General features: G+C 46.1%; 1 protein-coding gene across 4 annotated transcripts in view; it reads right to left on the reverse strand.

The window, feature by feature from the left end:
- The window catches only part of LOC118085876 (b(0,+)-type amino acid transporter 1-like), a 47933-nt gene that overhangs the window by 11866 nt on the left and 19458 nt on the right, over nt 1–16609 (reverse strand). The window contains exons 1-6 of one of the 4 annotated variants that reach the window (XR_004692707.2): nt 7135–7376; nt 5466–5598; nt 4246–4393; nt 2844–3086; nt 1861–1986; nt 1229–1328 (exon numbers count right to left, since the gene is read on the reverse strand). Coding sequence is in view for 3 of the 4 variants with exons in the window: in XM_035116895.2 (XP_034972786.1) it covers nt 1229–1328; nt 1861–1986; nt 2844–3086; nt 4246–4393; nt 5466–5558 (710 nt within the window). In the remaining variant the exon portion in view is untranslated. Of the gene's footprint in view, nt 1–1228; nt 1329–1860; nt 1987–2843; nt 3087–4245; nt 4394–5465; nt 5599–7134; nt 8017–16609 lie in introns of those variants that run through there. The other 3 variants (XM_035116895.2, XM_060276104.1, XM_035116896.2) reach the window with 3 other exon arrangements.

A 16609-nucleotide genomic window follows, 5' to 3' on the forward strand; every position in this document is an offset into this window, starting at 1 on the left:
TATACAGTGGTACCTCGACTTACGAAGACGATCCGTTCCACGGCGCTCTTCATAAGTCAAGGTTTTTGGATGCCAAAGCGCCTGCCCTGCGCATGCACGGACCACATTTTTTCACTTCTGCGCATGCGCGGACCGCAGGCGCAGGGTGCGCATAGTGAAAAAGACTTCCGGGGTTGTCGACTTCGTAAGTCGAAACCTTCGGAAGTCGAAGCATTCGTATGTCGAGGTACCACTATACATCAATACAATAAAAGAAGAGATCACATACTTAACAACCTCCATCACCTTGATCTTTAATATTTAATACCTCTTCAATTACTACTCATAATTCCCCCCACCCCCTTTCTTCCACCCCTCCACCCCTACTTCCCTCACCTATGTGCTATATTATTGGTATTTGCCTATTCTGCTATGTTGCTTATTTTTAATCTTAATATACACCTTTTTTCATTATATTATCCGATAACTTTGCGATTCATAATCTACTCTATTTCCTATTGCCTACTTTCCCTTTCCCTCTTGCTTCATCTTTCTTTCTTCACTTTCTTATTCTTTATTTTCTTTCTTTCATATATAATTCTACGCTTTCCCATTCTTTATTAGCTTTCTGGATAGAGTCTCCTCTTACGAATACTGTTAATTTTGCCATTGTCATGAACTCACAAATTTTTGATCTCCATTCGATTAGAGATTTTATTATGCCTATCAACTGGCTCTAAGTCATGCACCCCCAACCTCATTTTGGGACTACAATTCCCATCATCCCTGACCACTGTTCCTGTTAGCTAGGGATGATGGGAGCTGTTGTCCCAAACAACTGGAGGGCCGAGGTTGGGGGTGCCTGCCTAAGTAGTGGTTCTAACCTTAAGATGCTGTTAACTCCTTTTTCTAACGACCTAAGACTAGCTGATACTGTTGGTGCCTTAAAAAGCCGTCTCACCTATTGGCCACCACTGCATCATGTGGTAGCTTCCACAAGTTTATGGTCTGCTTAGCTCTCCCCCACAAAAGTGGGTGGGCTGTCTCCTTTCATGCCTACCAGGAAGTCGCCATAGGTTTAGAATAAGTATTCCCCACCTTACACTATTTCCAGGTGTGATTCTTCAGCAAGACTTCAGGTCCCAGAGTTTCCATGCAATATCTTTGTTAAAGTGCAGTAAAGACAGATCAAAATAAGACATGAACTGTTATACTCTAACTGCTAATGACAATCATAAAATTATATTACCATCCACTATAGGCCCAGAGTCCATTATAAAATGCAAGACAAATGGCGCCCACAGAAAGCGGGGGGCCATCAAACGAATTGTTGAAGTTCTTTGTATTTCCTGGGGGAGGGAAAGTGAAACATATCATTTCTTGCAGCTGAGGAACTTGGCTCAAAGTCCGTGAAAACTCCTACCCACCCCGATAAATCTGTTTGCCTAAAATGCCACTGGACGCTTTGTGGTTTTGATATAATAGCCTCCAGATTCATTCCTTGGAGGAAAATAAGAGGGACATTGATCACTCACCACCCAACTGACCCTCCTTGACCCCTTCCCCATTTCTGTGGTCCACTCACCACTGAGCATTTCCTATCAGAAGAAGGGCACTTGCCCATAGATAATTTTGTGATAGATGTTAAAACATATTGAAATGGAATGTGACTTTTTAGAAACCTGAGACTTATCTTTAATGTATGTCATAAACAGGTTTTAATTAATTTACAAGGAAGGTAATATTAAAAATATCAACACACAGGTTCCCACCCACCCCCCAAAAAGAAAGCAAAGGAGTTGTATCTGTCCCAGTCAACTGCTGCAGATTAGATAGATAGATAGATAGATATTCTGCAATTAAGACTTCAACATAACATACCTTGGGCTAGAAGAACAATCCCACTTACAATGATAATTATGACAATCACCATTTTAGCCGCAGTGAAAAAGTTCTGCACGTAGCTCGCCCACTTCACACTCAGGGCATTCACCAGAGTAACTGTAACTAAGAGAAAGGAAAGGGGGGGAAGGTTCACAAGAAATGTCATAAATCAGACATCTCAATGAATAACCTTCTGTATCCCTGGAATCCGTCCTTTGCCTTCCCAGTTTCATTTTCCTGCCACTCAGAGTAGCCAATAATGGGCAAGATGGACAAATAATCTGACCAGCTGTGTGGTAGCTTCATATGTTCCTCTGCATTCGAGTGCTCAAACCCATTTCACTCATCATCATGTGCAAAGGAAACTATGCAGTGCAGCCCCATCTCGCTTTTCAGACCAAGCAAGCCGGCGTTTGTCCACAGACAACTTTTCCAGGTCATGTGGCCAGCCTGATTAAACTGCTTTTGGTGCAACTAGACACAGTGATGAGTGCCAGAGTGCACAGAAACGCAATTTACCTTCCCACCATTTACCTTATCTACTTGCCCTGGCGTTTTGGTATGCTTTCAAACTGCAAAGTTGGCAGGAGCCATATATAAGATGGGTTAGTGGTACTATTCCCAAGTTCCCAAAAAGGGAGAGGGGAGTTTGAAATTTGAACTAGGGACTTCTGGTTCCTAGCACAGTCTCTTCGCTTCCGTTGCGCACTAGCTGCCTCCAGCTTGTGCTAAATTAACCCACAAATTTGCAAACCAGTGTAAAGGAAGCCTATTCTTTGCCTATTCTTTCTATTCAGTGTATCTGAAGAAGTGTGCATGCACACGAAAGCTCATACCAAAATAAAAACTTAGTTGGTCTTTAAGGTGCTGCTGGAAGGAATTTTTTTTTATTCTTTGCCGTTATCTCTGTATGCATTTGGTTTTTGGTCGCTCACACTTCCAGCTACCTTTGTCTTCCTGATCAAAAGCCAAATACTCACAGAGGGCTGCTGTTGCCAGACACTTGATGACAACTGTGGGGGGATCACAACCCGGATAAAATGGAGCCGCTGTGTACTCAGCAAAGCTGAGGCAAATGATGGCAAAGGAACTGGGCAAGATGACGATGAGACATGCCCAGGAAAACAAATATGCAGGGATTGGGCCAAAGGCTTCCATGAGGTACGAATAGTCTCCTCCTGATTTTGGTATCATCGTGCCAAGTTCGGCAGAACACAGTGCCCCTAAAGAAAGAAGTGGGAGTTTTCAAAATAACCTTCCTCTACCACCACCACTGCCACAATCACCCATCTCCATTTCAATATGGCTTCTAGGGGGCTCTATATGCACCTGATCCTTCTAGCCTGTTTCAAGCCACCAGGGATCTTGTTCCTATTAAGTGCATAATTTTGTTATTGTATATGGAACTAGTCAACATTTCTCTCACCCAATGAGTGCTTCTGTTGTGAGAAGCTCATCTGGTCCCAACCAACTATAACTTTGAGTTGCTGGAGAAATGCTTTTTTCCCCCTTCCCTCCACAAGCACGATTGATTGTTTTCATTTATAAACACTGTGCTTGTCTTTTAGACAGTCCATGACATCATCAGCGGGTGCCTTGAGACTCAGGGAGCATCGATAAAAGAAAAGCCAGTAACAAAAAAGTTATTTTTAGAGTCAGTTATCACATACCGGTATTTATTACATTTATATTTATCTCTCATTCATCCTTTCCATTTTCTTCAATACATGCAAAAACCCTATGAGGTAAGTCAGGCTAAGAGATGGTGATCAGTCCAAGATTACACAGAGAACTTCATGGACGAGTGGAAATTCGAACCCTGAACACCCCCAGTCAAGTATAACCACCACAGCATATGGTTATCATATACTAAACATAGATCACTCAGTTTTTCATCACATGGTGATTTACAAGAGAGGCCAGATGAACAAAAGGAACCTGTACAGCTTCAAAATACAGTGGTACCTTGGTTCTCAAGCTTAATCCGTACCAGGAGTCCGTTCGACTCCCAACACCGTTCAAAAACCAAGCACGGCTTCCGATTGGCTGCAGGAACTTCCTGCACTCAAGCGGAAGCTGTGTCGGATGTTCGGCTTCTGAAAAATGTTCGCAAACCGGAACACTTACTTCCGGGTTTGCGGTGTCCGGGCCGATTTGTTCAGCAACTAAGCTGTTTGAGAACCAAGGTACCACTGTAATTATAACGTGTTAGCTTTGGTTAGCATTTCCCCCAAACAAATTGTTCACCTATATCTTAAATGGAAAACTAGCAAATGCAAATCCATCGTTGAAGGGCTAAACAAAATAACACATACTATACCAAGGAGCTTGTAATAAACTGGGGGGGGGGGGGATAAGTTGGAAAGAGCAGTAGCGATTTACCTAACGTAGCAAGCACTCCACAGGCTGTCCAGATGACTAAGCTGGGCCCAACTGCTCCAACGTTAGCCAGAACGCCCTTTGGAGAAACAAAGATCCCTGAACCGATCATTGTCCCAACAATGAGACAGATTCCACTGAGAAGGCCCACCTGGGAAAAGAAACTGAGGTTAGGTGAATTCAACCAGAGTGGTTATTTCAATCTTCTATAGGTAGTATCATGAGGGTGGAGATGGATGTGGGACAGGATCACTGAAGCAGATGTTAACCCAAGAATATGTCAGGAAGGGTCCACTCTTATTGCAGAAACACTGCTTTATACAACAGCTGCCGCCACATATCTTATGGGGAGCTTATTTTCCCAACAAACACATCCGTAGGATCTACAGTTTATTATTATTATTATTATTATTATTATTATTATTATTTGAACTTCTCAGTCACTTTTTAAATTAAAAGTGAAGTCAAAGTGACTTGGAATGTAACACAAGAATTAAAAGCAATATAAAACTACAATGGAATAAAGACTAAAAACTTTCAGAAGCCTGAGGTCAGAGTTACAGTCTGTTCTGGGAATGACGGTAAGCCGCTTTAGGAGCCTTTTTCATCTTGGAAGTGGGGTGAAAATGTTTACACACACACACACACACACATGTTGCCTTGGCAAGGGTAACAAGAATGTGGAGGAATAAGCGCTCAGTATTGACCATGACCATTTCTTCATATTCGGTGCCAAGGAAATAGTCTAGCCAAGGGGAAAAGTAATGAGTGTGAGGGGAACGCAAACAGGGTCTGCTGTGCTGAGACCTTCAGCGCCATTAACAGGTGAGGTGACAGCAGGAACAACTTGTGGTATAATGCCAAAATTAACCAGACATTCTGGGAAAAGAGGCTTTCCTTTTGTACTTCACTGAGCTGGGTGATTATCTCCACATTTAGCAAACAACACTCTATTAATTACAGTAACTCGGGTGTTAACACCACAGACCATTCATTTCCCATCAGGCCCAACCAGCGTAGCTGGAAATTGGGGGCAAATAACCTCTGAAGGGTCACGAGCTCCCCATTCCTGCCATAAACTATGCAGACCTATAAGCATCATGGGGCAGGTATCAGCCATAGGAGAGACACAATTTGGTTGAGGCCACCTGGTGTTATTCACTACCTCTGGGAGGTTAAGAATTTGTAGGGCTCTTTCCAATATAATATATTACAAGTCTTGCCTCTTTCTGTAGATTCATAGATTTGCTTTTCTTGATGGGCGTTTCATCAGGTTCTTGAGTTGAACTTCGTTTTCTGATGCCTTCTTCATCCATTTTGCTTACTTGATGCTGATGCCTATTATATTAGTGAATCCTGCAACCAGCACACAGTTAACTATGATTATATTATTCAAAAGTCTGTTTATCTTTTGACTTCAAAAAAGCAATGGGGGACCCATAGCGCTCTTACATAGTTAATTCAAAGTAATGGTGGGATGTGCTACCTCACTCCAAGTTGGCTTTGTAATGTTATAGCATAATCAAATCTAAGTATGGGACACTGTGATATCACCTCACTGGTCCTATGATCCCTGATTATCTAGATCACATAGCCAGCAAGAAGATCCCTGCGACGGGGTGAGCTCCCATTGCTTGGTCCCAGCTCCTGCCAACCTAGCAGTTCGAAAGCACGTCAAAAATGCAAGTAGATAAATAGGAACCGCTACAGCGGGAAGGTAAACGGCGTTTCCGTGTGCTGCTCTGGTTCGCCAGAAGTGGCTTTGTCATGCTGGCCACATGACCTGGAAGCTATACGCCGGCTCCCTCGGCCAATAATGCAAGATGAGCGCGCAACCCCAGAGTCGATCATGACCGGACCTAATGGTCAGGGGTCCCTTTACCTTTTATGAGTAATATAAAGGTGGCTTATCTGCCTTAATGGGAGCTCAAAGGTTGGAAATGAATTTGCTGTACACAACATGATTTGATTTTATGGATAACTTATTATCAGATGGTTTGTTGGCCACCAGTGATCAGATGACTTTGTTATCAGTTTGCTCATTTTATATTGCAAACTTTATAGCTGGTTCGATGGTTTAACATGGCAGTCACAACACAGGATGTGAGCAGGTTTCTTTGTTGGGCAGCCAATTCTCAAATCAAGAAAGGTGGCCGTTTTGTGGAAGCTGGAGGCGTTTGCAGGGCCTCTCTCACCTCTTGCTTGCTTATTTTTGGGAACCGTCATCACAAAGAGACAGAGAACGTGGGAAGAAAGTTGGCCTCAGTGATTATGCCTTTTGCTTGGGATTTAAAAAAAGTTCTGAAGAGGAGAGGGGGGGGGCTGCCTTGGGATAAGGATAGGAAAGGCAGGGGAAATTGCTTCTGCACATCCCTGGCTCTTTCCTCCAGTTGGTGTTGCTTCCTTCCCTGGGACTCAGCTAAACTCAAGTTGTTGAACATATATATATGGGGGGGGGGCTGCCAACTCCACATACGGTATTTGAAAGTGCAATCCTAAACATGTCCACTGAAAATCAACTCCTGTTGAATTCAGTGGGACTTACCCACAGGTAAATTAAATTAGGATTGCAAGCAGTGTGGTGTGTTTGAGCCCACAGATTCATTTGCAAACTAGGGGGACTGCCATAGCCACTTTGTACTGATGGCAAGCGTGCAAGAACCATCGCACACCTTCACACTTTCCCTTCATGGCCAGTGCTTAGGCTGGAAGGAAGTCTTAGTTTTCTTTAAGCCCAATTGGCGGCAGCGGGATGATCTTCTTGGAGAGTCCAGCTGGGGTGGCAAGTAGGGCAGTTCCCTCCCTGCTACAATAGTTTTAAGGAAGATAAGGAACATCACTCATCCCAGAAAAACAATAACAGCAACATTTGGAAGTGAGAGTGGTACTCACCGTGTTTGGTGTAGCTCTTGAGTCATCGAAACACCTTCCTTCACTTACCGGTATCTCCTCCTTCAGCAGACAATGCCCGCAACTGGAAAGCAGAATGCTGGGAAACAGCAGTCGCTTAAGTACAGAGGTTATAAACAAAGGTAATTATTAAACTAGAATGCTTCCAAGAAGCATTAAGAGCCCAATTAATTTATCAGCAAAAAAAGGCAGAGTTTTTGGTTCCATTTTGATGTCTCTCCACCCCCCACCCCCTGTGTCTTGCAGTTTGAACAAGCACCGAAGTATTTGACAGTGCGGCACTCATGGACCAAGGCGCCAACAAATTGCAGGTTGCCATGATTTTATAAAACATCAAGGTTTTTATAAAACATCACGATTAAAAAGAAAAAGAAAAACCCACTGAACTTTCGGAAGGGATCGTTGTGGGTTATTTTCTTTACAAGCTTCTTAATTAGCAAGCTTTCTAACAAAGGTTTTTAAAGCAATACATTGCTTACTTTAGCAAAAAGGGAAGAATTTAAAAAGGAAACAGACGAGCTCCTATCTACTTCAGACAATTGGCTGCCTGCCCACCTGCTCTCCTGTACTGCTTGTTTGGATGGACTGAACTTCTCTTGAACTTGCTAACAGGCTGAATGCAGTAAGAAAGAAGGAAAGAAAATCTCCCTTTGTTTCCAGCCTTCAGCACATTTGCAGACAAACAAACAAACTTAGTTAATTACTTTTCTGCACTTGGGGTTTAGAATGTATCTTATTCGATCCCTCCTTCACTATCACCCCTGATTATTGGCCATGCTAGCTGCAGCTGTTGGGAGTTGAGTCCAACAGTATGTGGAGGGTTGTCTAAGTTTCTCACCCCAGCCCTGGATTTTTAAAATGTCTCCAATGTTGACATTCACACACTTTTCTGAAGAGATGTTCAGAACTTCTACCTGTGTTTTAATTCGTCTTCTTTATCCGTGTGTCCAGAATTAAAGTTAAATAAAATAGGTTGGTGGCTGCCTAGTTCTTAGAGCTAGGGAACCTGAAAACGTATCGAGGACCAGGAGTTCCCCTTCACTCTCAGGCCAAATAGGTTTCTGTAGTGCTTCAGAAACCAACACACCTCAATTGAGCACAGCAAGAAAAGAGAGATGAGGGTGCACATCACCAGAAGCGATGCCTCTGTCATACTGTTACAAAAACAATTGTGCGGTGCAAAAATCACATAGGCTACATGAGCAAAGGGTTTGGTAATGGTCGTAGATTGCGCAAGAATTCAAAGCAGCTTGAAATGTTATAGCAACCAATAGGTATGTACACATGTTTGGCATATTAATTTCACACTGGGAAATTTGATTTGAATAAGTGAGTGAGATTGGTCTTTTCTCCCCTCTGTGATATAAATCGATTTATTTAAATTGCCTTCATTCAAATCAACCCACCCTAGATAACAAAACTAATCTGCTTTTGTGGTTGTTGCAAGGATGATAGAATTAAAGCATGCATAATGCTTCCAGTTACTGGTCTTCAGCTGGTGGGCCAGGACCCACTATGAAAATATGCAGTAAAGGATTAAGAAATGCATGTTTGCATTAAAAGCAGGGCCTGGGTCTGAAAAGGCTGAAGACTACTGCTCTAAACCATTCTCCCCAAACTAAGGCCCGGGGGCCAGATGCGGCCCAATCGCCTTCTAAATCCGGCCCGCGGACAGTCCGGGAATCACCATGTTTTTACAGTAGAATGTGTCCTTTTATTTAAAATCCATCTCTGGACTATTTGTGGGGCATAGGAATTTGTTCATATTTTTTTCCAAAATATAGTCCGGCCCCCCACAAGGTCTGAGGGACAGTGGACCGGCCCGCTGCTGAAAAAGTTTGCTGACCCCTGCTCTAAACCATTCTTCCCAAACATGGCGTCCTCCAGTTGGACTACAACTCCCCAAATCCCTGACCATCAGCCATGCTCTCTGGGACTGATGGAAGTTGTGGCTCAAAATAGCTGGAGAGTGACAGGTTGTGGAAGGGTGTTCTAAATTGCTACTACAGGTATGCTTAGCAGTATTACTGTTGTGTCCAGTCCTCATGGATGTTGAGATGCATTTGAATAAGATTTGCACGGGCTTTTGCACAATGTCCTAAAAGGCTTGGCTTTGCAAAGGTGAAATGTAAAAGGAATATTAGAGTCCCTATCTGTAGCTTAAGGACAATCTTAATTCATTCATATGCACTTTGGACTCCCTCCTAGGGCTAATCCTTGAGCATAATGAGAATGAAGTTCAACGTTCTGAGATAGGCACATGTTCAATGCAATGTTTCCTTATAACTCTATGGTCTATTGCAGGCAATTACATTAGTCAGGAATGAAATAAATAGTTCTTAAATACTAAATGACAACACACCCAGATTGTAGTAACTACCTGCTCTGGACCTACACAGTTGAGCTACAGAGGCAGCACCGATGCCAGCAAACACAGAGTCCAGCCAGTATCTTGCTAATCTCTCAAGGTAAAGTGCACAATGAGCTATTGCCAATCAGCATAATAATTTTTAAAAAGTTACCTCTGTGTAAGTCCTACACACAACGCATTGTTAAACCATTGAATTCGCTTCCACAAGATGCACTGATGGTCACCAATTTTGTTTCGGCATCGGACTAGGCAAAATATAAGGCTAATCGATGGCCACTAGTCATGGTGACTCTATATTATCTCCAACATCAGAGGCAACAGATTGGGGAAAAGAGTGATGTCCCATTGCAGGGGCGTACCCAGGATCAAAACTAGGGGGGGCAAGCCATGGTCGTTCAGGGGCGGGGCCAAGGCACGGGAGGGGAGGGGCCACGAAGTGGGAATGTGGGCGGGGCTACAGGGCCAGCGGGCCCGACGCCTCTGTGGCGGCGGCTGCAGCCTCTAAATGACCCCCCTAAACTCTCCCACACGAAATTTCCCTGCTCTGAAGTAGGGCCGTCTCTAGGCCCGGGTCCGGTGGCGCGGAGCGCCAGGGCGCCAGTTCACCAGGGGCGCCACTGCACCCACTGAGAGGCGCGGGGGAGGCCGCCCCAGGCCCGCCTCTCAGCTGTTCGGCGGCTTCAGGCTGCTTTCCGGAGGCGTGCGGGTCTGGGGCCGCCTCCGCCGTCGCAGGGGCATCACAACAGGGGGAGGGCAGCACCCCCTGGCCCAGGGCCGACCCTATGCCCAAGCTGGGTTGCATAGGGCTCCGGCCCTCCAGGCGGCAGCTGCGCTCGCCGCGCCAGGAAACGGGGCGGGTGGGGGCAGCAGAGGGATCCGTCACACCATTGTGCCAGGTATGCCTAAGACGGCCCTGCTCTGAAAACACCGCTCCCATCCATTTACGGCTAGCCACCTCCCTGAAAAAACCCTTTGGGCCCCGCTTTCCCTCCTCCAGGTCCCCCCGAAGCCTTGCCAGTTCCCACCCTATATATCTGGGATGGGGAAGGAGCTCAGAGGTCTGCTAGTCCTGGGGGGCCACCCCCCCATGGCCTGGGAGGATACTGGGGACCCCCCCGCCAAGCTCAGACCCTCAAAGAAGAAGAAGAAGCTGCCACCGCCGCCTCCCCATCGCAAGGGAGCAAAAGATGGGAAAGGTGGGGTGGCGCAGCGCAGGCGAGCCCCCCCCCCAGCTGCGACCCTACGGCGGCTGCAGTGGCTCCCCCGCCCTCAACGCCCCTCTCTCGGCAGGGGCAGCAAGGGAGAGCGGCTGGGGGGGGCACATTGCAAAGAAGGAAACAGCAGCCAATGCCCGGAGAGGGCAATGCACGCAGGGGGAGCGGAGAGCTGTGCTGCCCCCCAAGGCAGCTCCTTTCTTATTGCCGGGGGTGGGGGGCGGCGAGGAAGGGTCATTGCCGCTGGGCTACTCCTGCCGCCGGCAATCCAGTGCAAACGCTCCCACGCAGCTTCCTTGCAGCAGCCACGACCACCGCCCCCACTCCTCCTTTGCGGGCTTCTGCCCACCGAGGCTGAACTGGCTCCTGTTGGTGCACTTCCTCTCCCGGCCCAGGAGGAGTCTCAGTAGCAACTCCTAACTCAGAGGGGGTAGGGGGTGCGGAGGGGGGAAGGGGGCGATTCCCAGCCCGCGGCGCTGACGATCGCAGTACAGCCTACCGGGAGGCAGAGCGCGGCAGCAGCTGCAACCAATGCAGGGAGCCGCGTCTCCTTCGCTTGCCAGCCCAGCAGAACTCTTAGACAGGAGAGGTTGCCGCCCGGCAGGGCTTTCCATTGGGAGGCACGAAGGCTTTAGTGGGCAGGAATTGGTGCAAATGTAGGCAGGGCGGGCTGAGAGGAGGAGCCGCGGCCGAGGAGCCGCGGCACCAGCAGCGTTTCCTCCCCCCCTCCCCTCCCGTGTCAACAAGCGGGGCGCCTGCGCAGGGTATTTGCTTCCCTAGTCAGGTCCACGGTTTGGCCTTCTAGGGGGGGCATCTGCACCCCCTGCCCCATGCTGGGCACACCCATGTCCCATTGTTCTAGGTGCATTTTGCAACACAGAATTTCATTAGTGCAAGCATTTTCTGAGCTCTGGGCACAGTACTGCGCCTATGATTTAAGATTAACACTGTGGAATGGAAGGAAAGGAGGACCTTTTTCTGCCTCCCCACCTCCAGCTACACTCTGAAGACTGGAGAAGGGACTCTCTTAAGAATATTAGGGGGATAGGCAGGAGAAGATTACACCATGTGGAAAATGAACATAATATTTTAGCTGCAGTTCATTCATTTTCAGTTTTGTATTGTTATTTAAAAAATGCACCTAGACATTCAGTTGTTGCGCCCATAACCTAGGTTTAATGTGCCATTTACTGTTTCTAACACTGTCGAGAAGGGGAAGCTTCTTTCACTTAGCTCTCTCATCTGCTGCATACTCTGTGGAGGGGAGAATCAGAGCTGGCTGCAAGGAGGAGCCCTCCTGGGCTAGCATCGTAGGCAGTCAGCATCCTCCTTTTAGCTGGAGTGGTATAAACCAATGTCTGATGACTCTTGTTCTGGTGGACAGGAAATGTGGAAAGGGAGCCTGTGCTTGACAGGGATGTTTAGAGGGTGGATGTGTCTCTGTGCACTCTATAGGGCAGGAGCTCACTGGGATGCCGACACTGGGTTGCACTAAATGCATAGTAAACAGCTGCTATGTCTGGTTTATTTGTGGGTTGTTGTTGTTGTTTTTAAAGTGTTTGTTCTTTTTTCAATCCTTTTCATAAGCTACTGGAATGAAAGAAAATAAAAAAATCCTTCCATGAGCTTTCATGTGCATGCACACTTCAGATATCTGAAGAAGTGTGCATGCACACGAGAGCTTGTACCAATGACAAACTTAGTTGGTCTCTAAGGTGCTACTAGAAGGAATTTTTTTATTTTGTTTCGACTACGCCAGACCAACACATCTACCTACCTGTAACTGGAATGAAAGGGTTAGAGATAGTCTCTTATACCCCTGCGTTACAGGGAGTCCAGGTCCCATGCCATGCCCTTAGCTGGCCAATCCGGCTAGCTGGGGTGTGTGGTTTGTCACATTTAAGCACCCCCCCCCGGCACACCTGTTTGGCTCCTGCACACACAGATCTCGCTTACTTACCACGTGCTGTTTGTGGGTCCTTTGCTTTGTTCTAGCTTTGTTAATTTTGAAGCCCCTAAAAACCTTTGCTGCAATGCTGCGACAGGGACTTTCCTGCCAGGGATTGCTTGGTTTTCCTCGGCACGCTACTCGCATGTACAGGAATTTATTTCAACTTAACCCCTCTGGGTTCCGGCACTTGGAGCAAAGCAGGTTTCTGTGAGGAGGTTATTTCAACTTAACCCCTCTGACACACACACACAACAAAGACCACCACAGCCAACCACAAAGGAACAACTATATCCTAGGCCAACCCCAACATCTCTCACCATCAAAAGAAAACAAGTGAACAGTAGAGAACCTACACAAGCGGCGCTGACAACCCCCCCCACACACACCTATTAAGCGAAATAGAAACACTGTCACCCCACCCCACCCTCCCCCATCTACTTTCCTTCCCCTCTCCTCACCAATGTCTCAACAAATGAAACTGATATGTAAAAATGCTAAGAGAGACATTGCACATATCCATGTAAACCAAGAAAACCCTTAATAAAAATTATGTTTTTTAAAAAACAAAAACAACCCCTCTGGGTTCCGGCACTTGGAACAAAGCAGGTTTCTGTGAGAAGGTTTACTTTAGCAGAGTTAAACAATCCCCTTTATAAATTTATGCAGCAATCAGCTTGTTGCTGACTCGTCTGAGTTCTACTAATAAAGATGCCTTCCTGGTTAAAAATCCCTTTGAATCCCTCTTAAAGAACACACACACACAAATCTGATTCATGTTAATATAAAGCTATTTTACTCTCAGATTCATTCAGGTTTACAGAACTGTACCTGAAGGCAGGCTTAGGTTACATACCAAGCAAATAAACTATACCAGAGGGAAGTTGGTCCTGAGGTGACTTCAACTGAGCAGTTATCTTTCAAAACCACCTGCAACCGACAGACTGGTTGTCACAGCAACCAGTTAGAACATGGAGGCCGTTAGTCCTCTGTCGGAATGTTGCACTTGACTGCACCTTTACATCCCTCTGTTTCTACATTTGCAGCCGCCATGAGGGAAGTTTCACTGATGGGCTTATGCAGGCAGGGCTTTGGAGCGTTCCTGGAGACCCATTCAAAAGGGTCTTTCCTCTGCCGTTTTCCCCTAAACCTCGTTCCCTCCCGTCAGCCCCCTCCCTTGCCCTTACCTGTTTGTGTGCTGTGCTCCTTCCTGACAGGAGTGTGAGCCGAGTTCCTTAGGTTTCTTCAGTCCAGCTTCCCCCTCTGCTCCGAGTGCTTGTTTCCTGCCTCTTATCTTGCCCTTAAACTGTGGCATTTTGCTCCTTCTTGACTGGAGCTGGGCCGTGTTCCTTAGGGTTTTCAGCCCACCTTCCACCCCTGCTCCGAGCAGCTTCCTCCCTTGCCCCGAGTTGCTTGTGGGTTTGTTTGTTTGTTTGGTTGGTTTGTACGTTTGTATGTGTGTACGTTTCCGCTTTCCATCCTTCCCCTTTCTACCTGAGTTCACCTATTGGGCTTGGCTTGCCCCAGTGTGTGTTGGTTCTTCGTGCGTTCTCAGTTTCCTTCCTTGCTCCTTATTTCTTGAGTTTTTTCTGTTGGCCTTGACTTGCCCCAGTGGGTGTTTGCTTCCCTTCAGTTGGTGTGTGTTTTATTAAATGCTGGGGTGTCTGCTAAATCGGGTCCTCCCTGCAAGAGAGGGCACACGTTGCGGTGGGTCCCAGCAGACCAGGTCTAGGTGTTGGGGCGGGGCAATTGGTGCAGCCGCAACACCCTATTGGTGGTCCATCTGACGGGGTGCAATTGGGCTGAGGGCTTGCCAATCAGAGAGTCAGATGGACCAGTATTTAAGCGCTGCACTCATCGTAGAGATCCTCCTTCTCTGATTGAATTGCATCAGGGCTTTCGCTTGACCTTGCTATGCTGTCGTGTGTCGTCTGCCATTGTTGCAGGGGCACGGCAGGAATTTTCCCCACTTGGCTGATTGGCTGTTGCCATTTGGGTTTTGCCTGCCGTGTAGCAATTCATCACAACTTGTAAGGTTGGCAGATAGACTCTGGTTCATGCTGATAGGTGGGTATGATCCCTTACCACCCTATATATATCTATTCAGGTATTCCTCTTAAGGGAATCCAAGGACCGATGGTTGGTATTCCCCCAAGCAGGGTTGCCCTAATCCTAATTCTAGGCACATGTGGGGGAATCAGGGCCCAGCTGGCGTGCGCCAGTCGGGTAACCCTGTCCCAGGTATGTACCTGGCTGCTGACCCATGGTGTGCCCTGAGTCAGTGCTACCCTAGGTAGCTAGTTGAACCGGAGCAACCACTCACTTGATTTGTAATCAATAAAGTTGTGGCCTAAATTCTGCCAAAAACCAAACCAAAAATATGAGTCATGTCTGAAATTTATTTCTAGGCCTGGGATAGAGGGTCTCCACACGCAAAGGGCAGCTGCCTGGCTGAATAAGCTTCCCCACCTTCTATTCTAGATAGGGAAATCAATCGCTTCCATTTACTCTATCCTGCAGGGGTATCTTTTCTCCTTAAAGGGGCAGCTTGCATTTTAAATAGGCTCAGGGCTGGGGATCAGCTGTCTGGCGCTAAAGCCTCTTAGCTTTTTATGGTACCGGTACATAAGAGGGTAATTTTGCTAGGGTTTTTTGTTTTATTTTGTTTTGTCGTGATCCCTTGACTATTCTGGTATCAGCAGTAGGTCAATTCAGATTTCCTGAGTTACTCTCGGGTGTGTTGGGGCTGCTGTTTGTCTGTGCTTCCTCTGGTGAACAGTGTGTTGCTGGGGCAGCCATTTTGAGCACACCAGATGGTCAAGCTTTCCCAGCGACTATTTGGGATGGGACATGTGGCCTGTGTTTGTTTTTCTTGTTTCCGTGTTGCTTTGGGCACGTGCTTCCACACCCTCCTGTGCTACATGAGAAACTCTTTAATTGTAACTAATATTATATTTACAGGTAGGTAGCCGTGTTGGTCTGAGTCGAAGCAAAATAAAAAAATAAAAAAAATTCCTTCAGTAGCACCTTAAAGACCAACTAAGTTTATATTTTGGTATGAGCTTTCGTGTGCATGCACACTTCTTCAGATATCTGAAGAAGTGTGCATGCACACGAAAGCTCATACCAAAATATAAACTTAGTTGGTCTTTAAGGTGCTACTAATATTATATTATACTATTAGTGTGTGTCCTTTTCTTGGTAGTTCTTATTTAACCTTGTCATTGAATAATAATTATATATATACTGATATATACTGATATATATATACTGATATATACCGATATATATATATATATATATATATATATATATATATATATATATATATATATATATATATATAACACACACACACACACACACACACACACACACATACATACAAACAAACACACACACACCCTTACCGGTACCTCACTATTTAATAACATTATTTATAGGACATGCCCTTTGTTGTATAGCCCTGGGGGCTGAGTTTTGTTTACTGCTGTTTTGCTTGGTAGCCTCAAGCTACGGTTGTCCCCTCTGTACAGTTTTTGGTCATAGGTTCATTGTTATTACTGTATTAATATCAATGTTAGTTGCTGCTGCTTAAGGTATTTTGGTTTCTTAGGTTGGAGGCGGATTGCCCCCCTTCTTCAGGATTACCGGTAGTGCACAAGCGAACTGGGAAGGCCTGTGGGGCCGCATAGCCGCTTTACAGCATTGCTGCCAGGGTGTGCAGGTTTTCACCGAACAGTCCTATTGGCTACACGCTTCTGGTATTGCTTCAGGTAGCTGTTTATTCATCCTGATATTATCAGTACTAACCCTTCTCCACCGGGGCATAAAATACTGCAAATGATACCGAGTTGCTGCTTGTTGTGCATTAAGGTTTTGCGTTGCTGCCGGTCTGTGTAGGCAATACTGTGCTAGGTGGCC

This window comes from Zootoca vivipara, chromosome 6, assembly GCF_963506605.1.
Source record: "Zootoca vivipara chromosome 6, rZooViv1.1, whole genome shotgun sequence".
Taxonomy (NCBI): domain Eukaryota; kingdom Metazoa; phylum Chordata; class Lepidosauria; order Squamata; family Lacertidae; genus Zootoca; species Zootoca vivipara.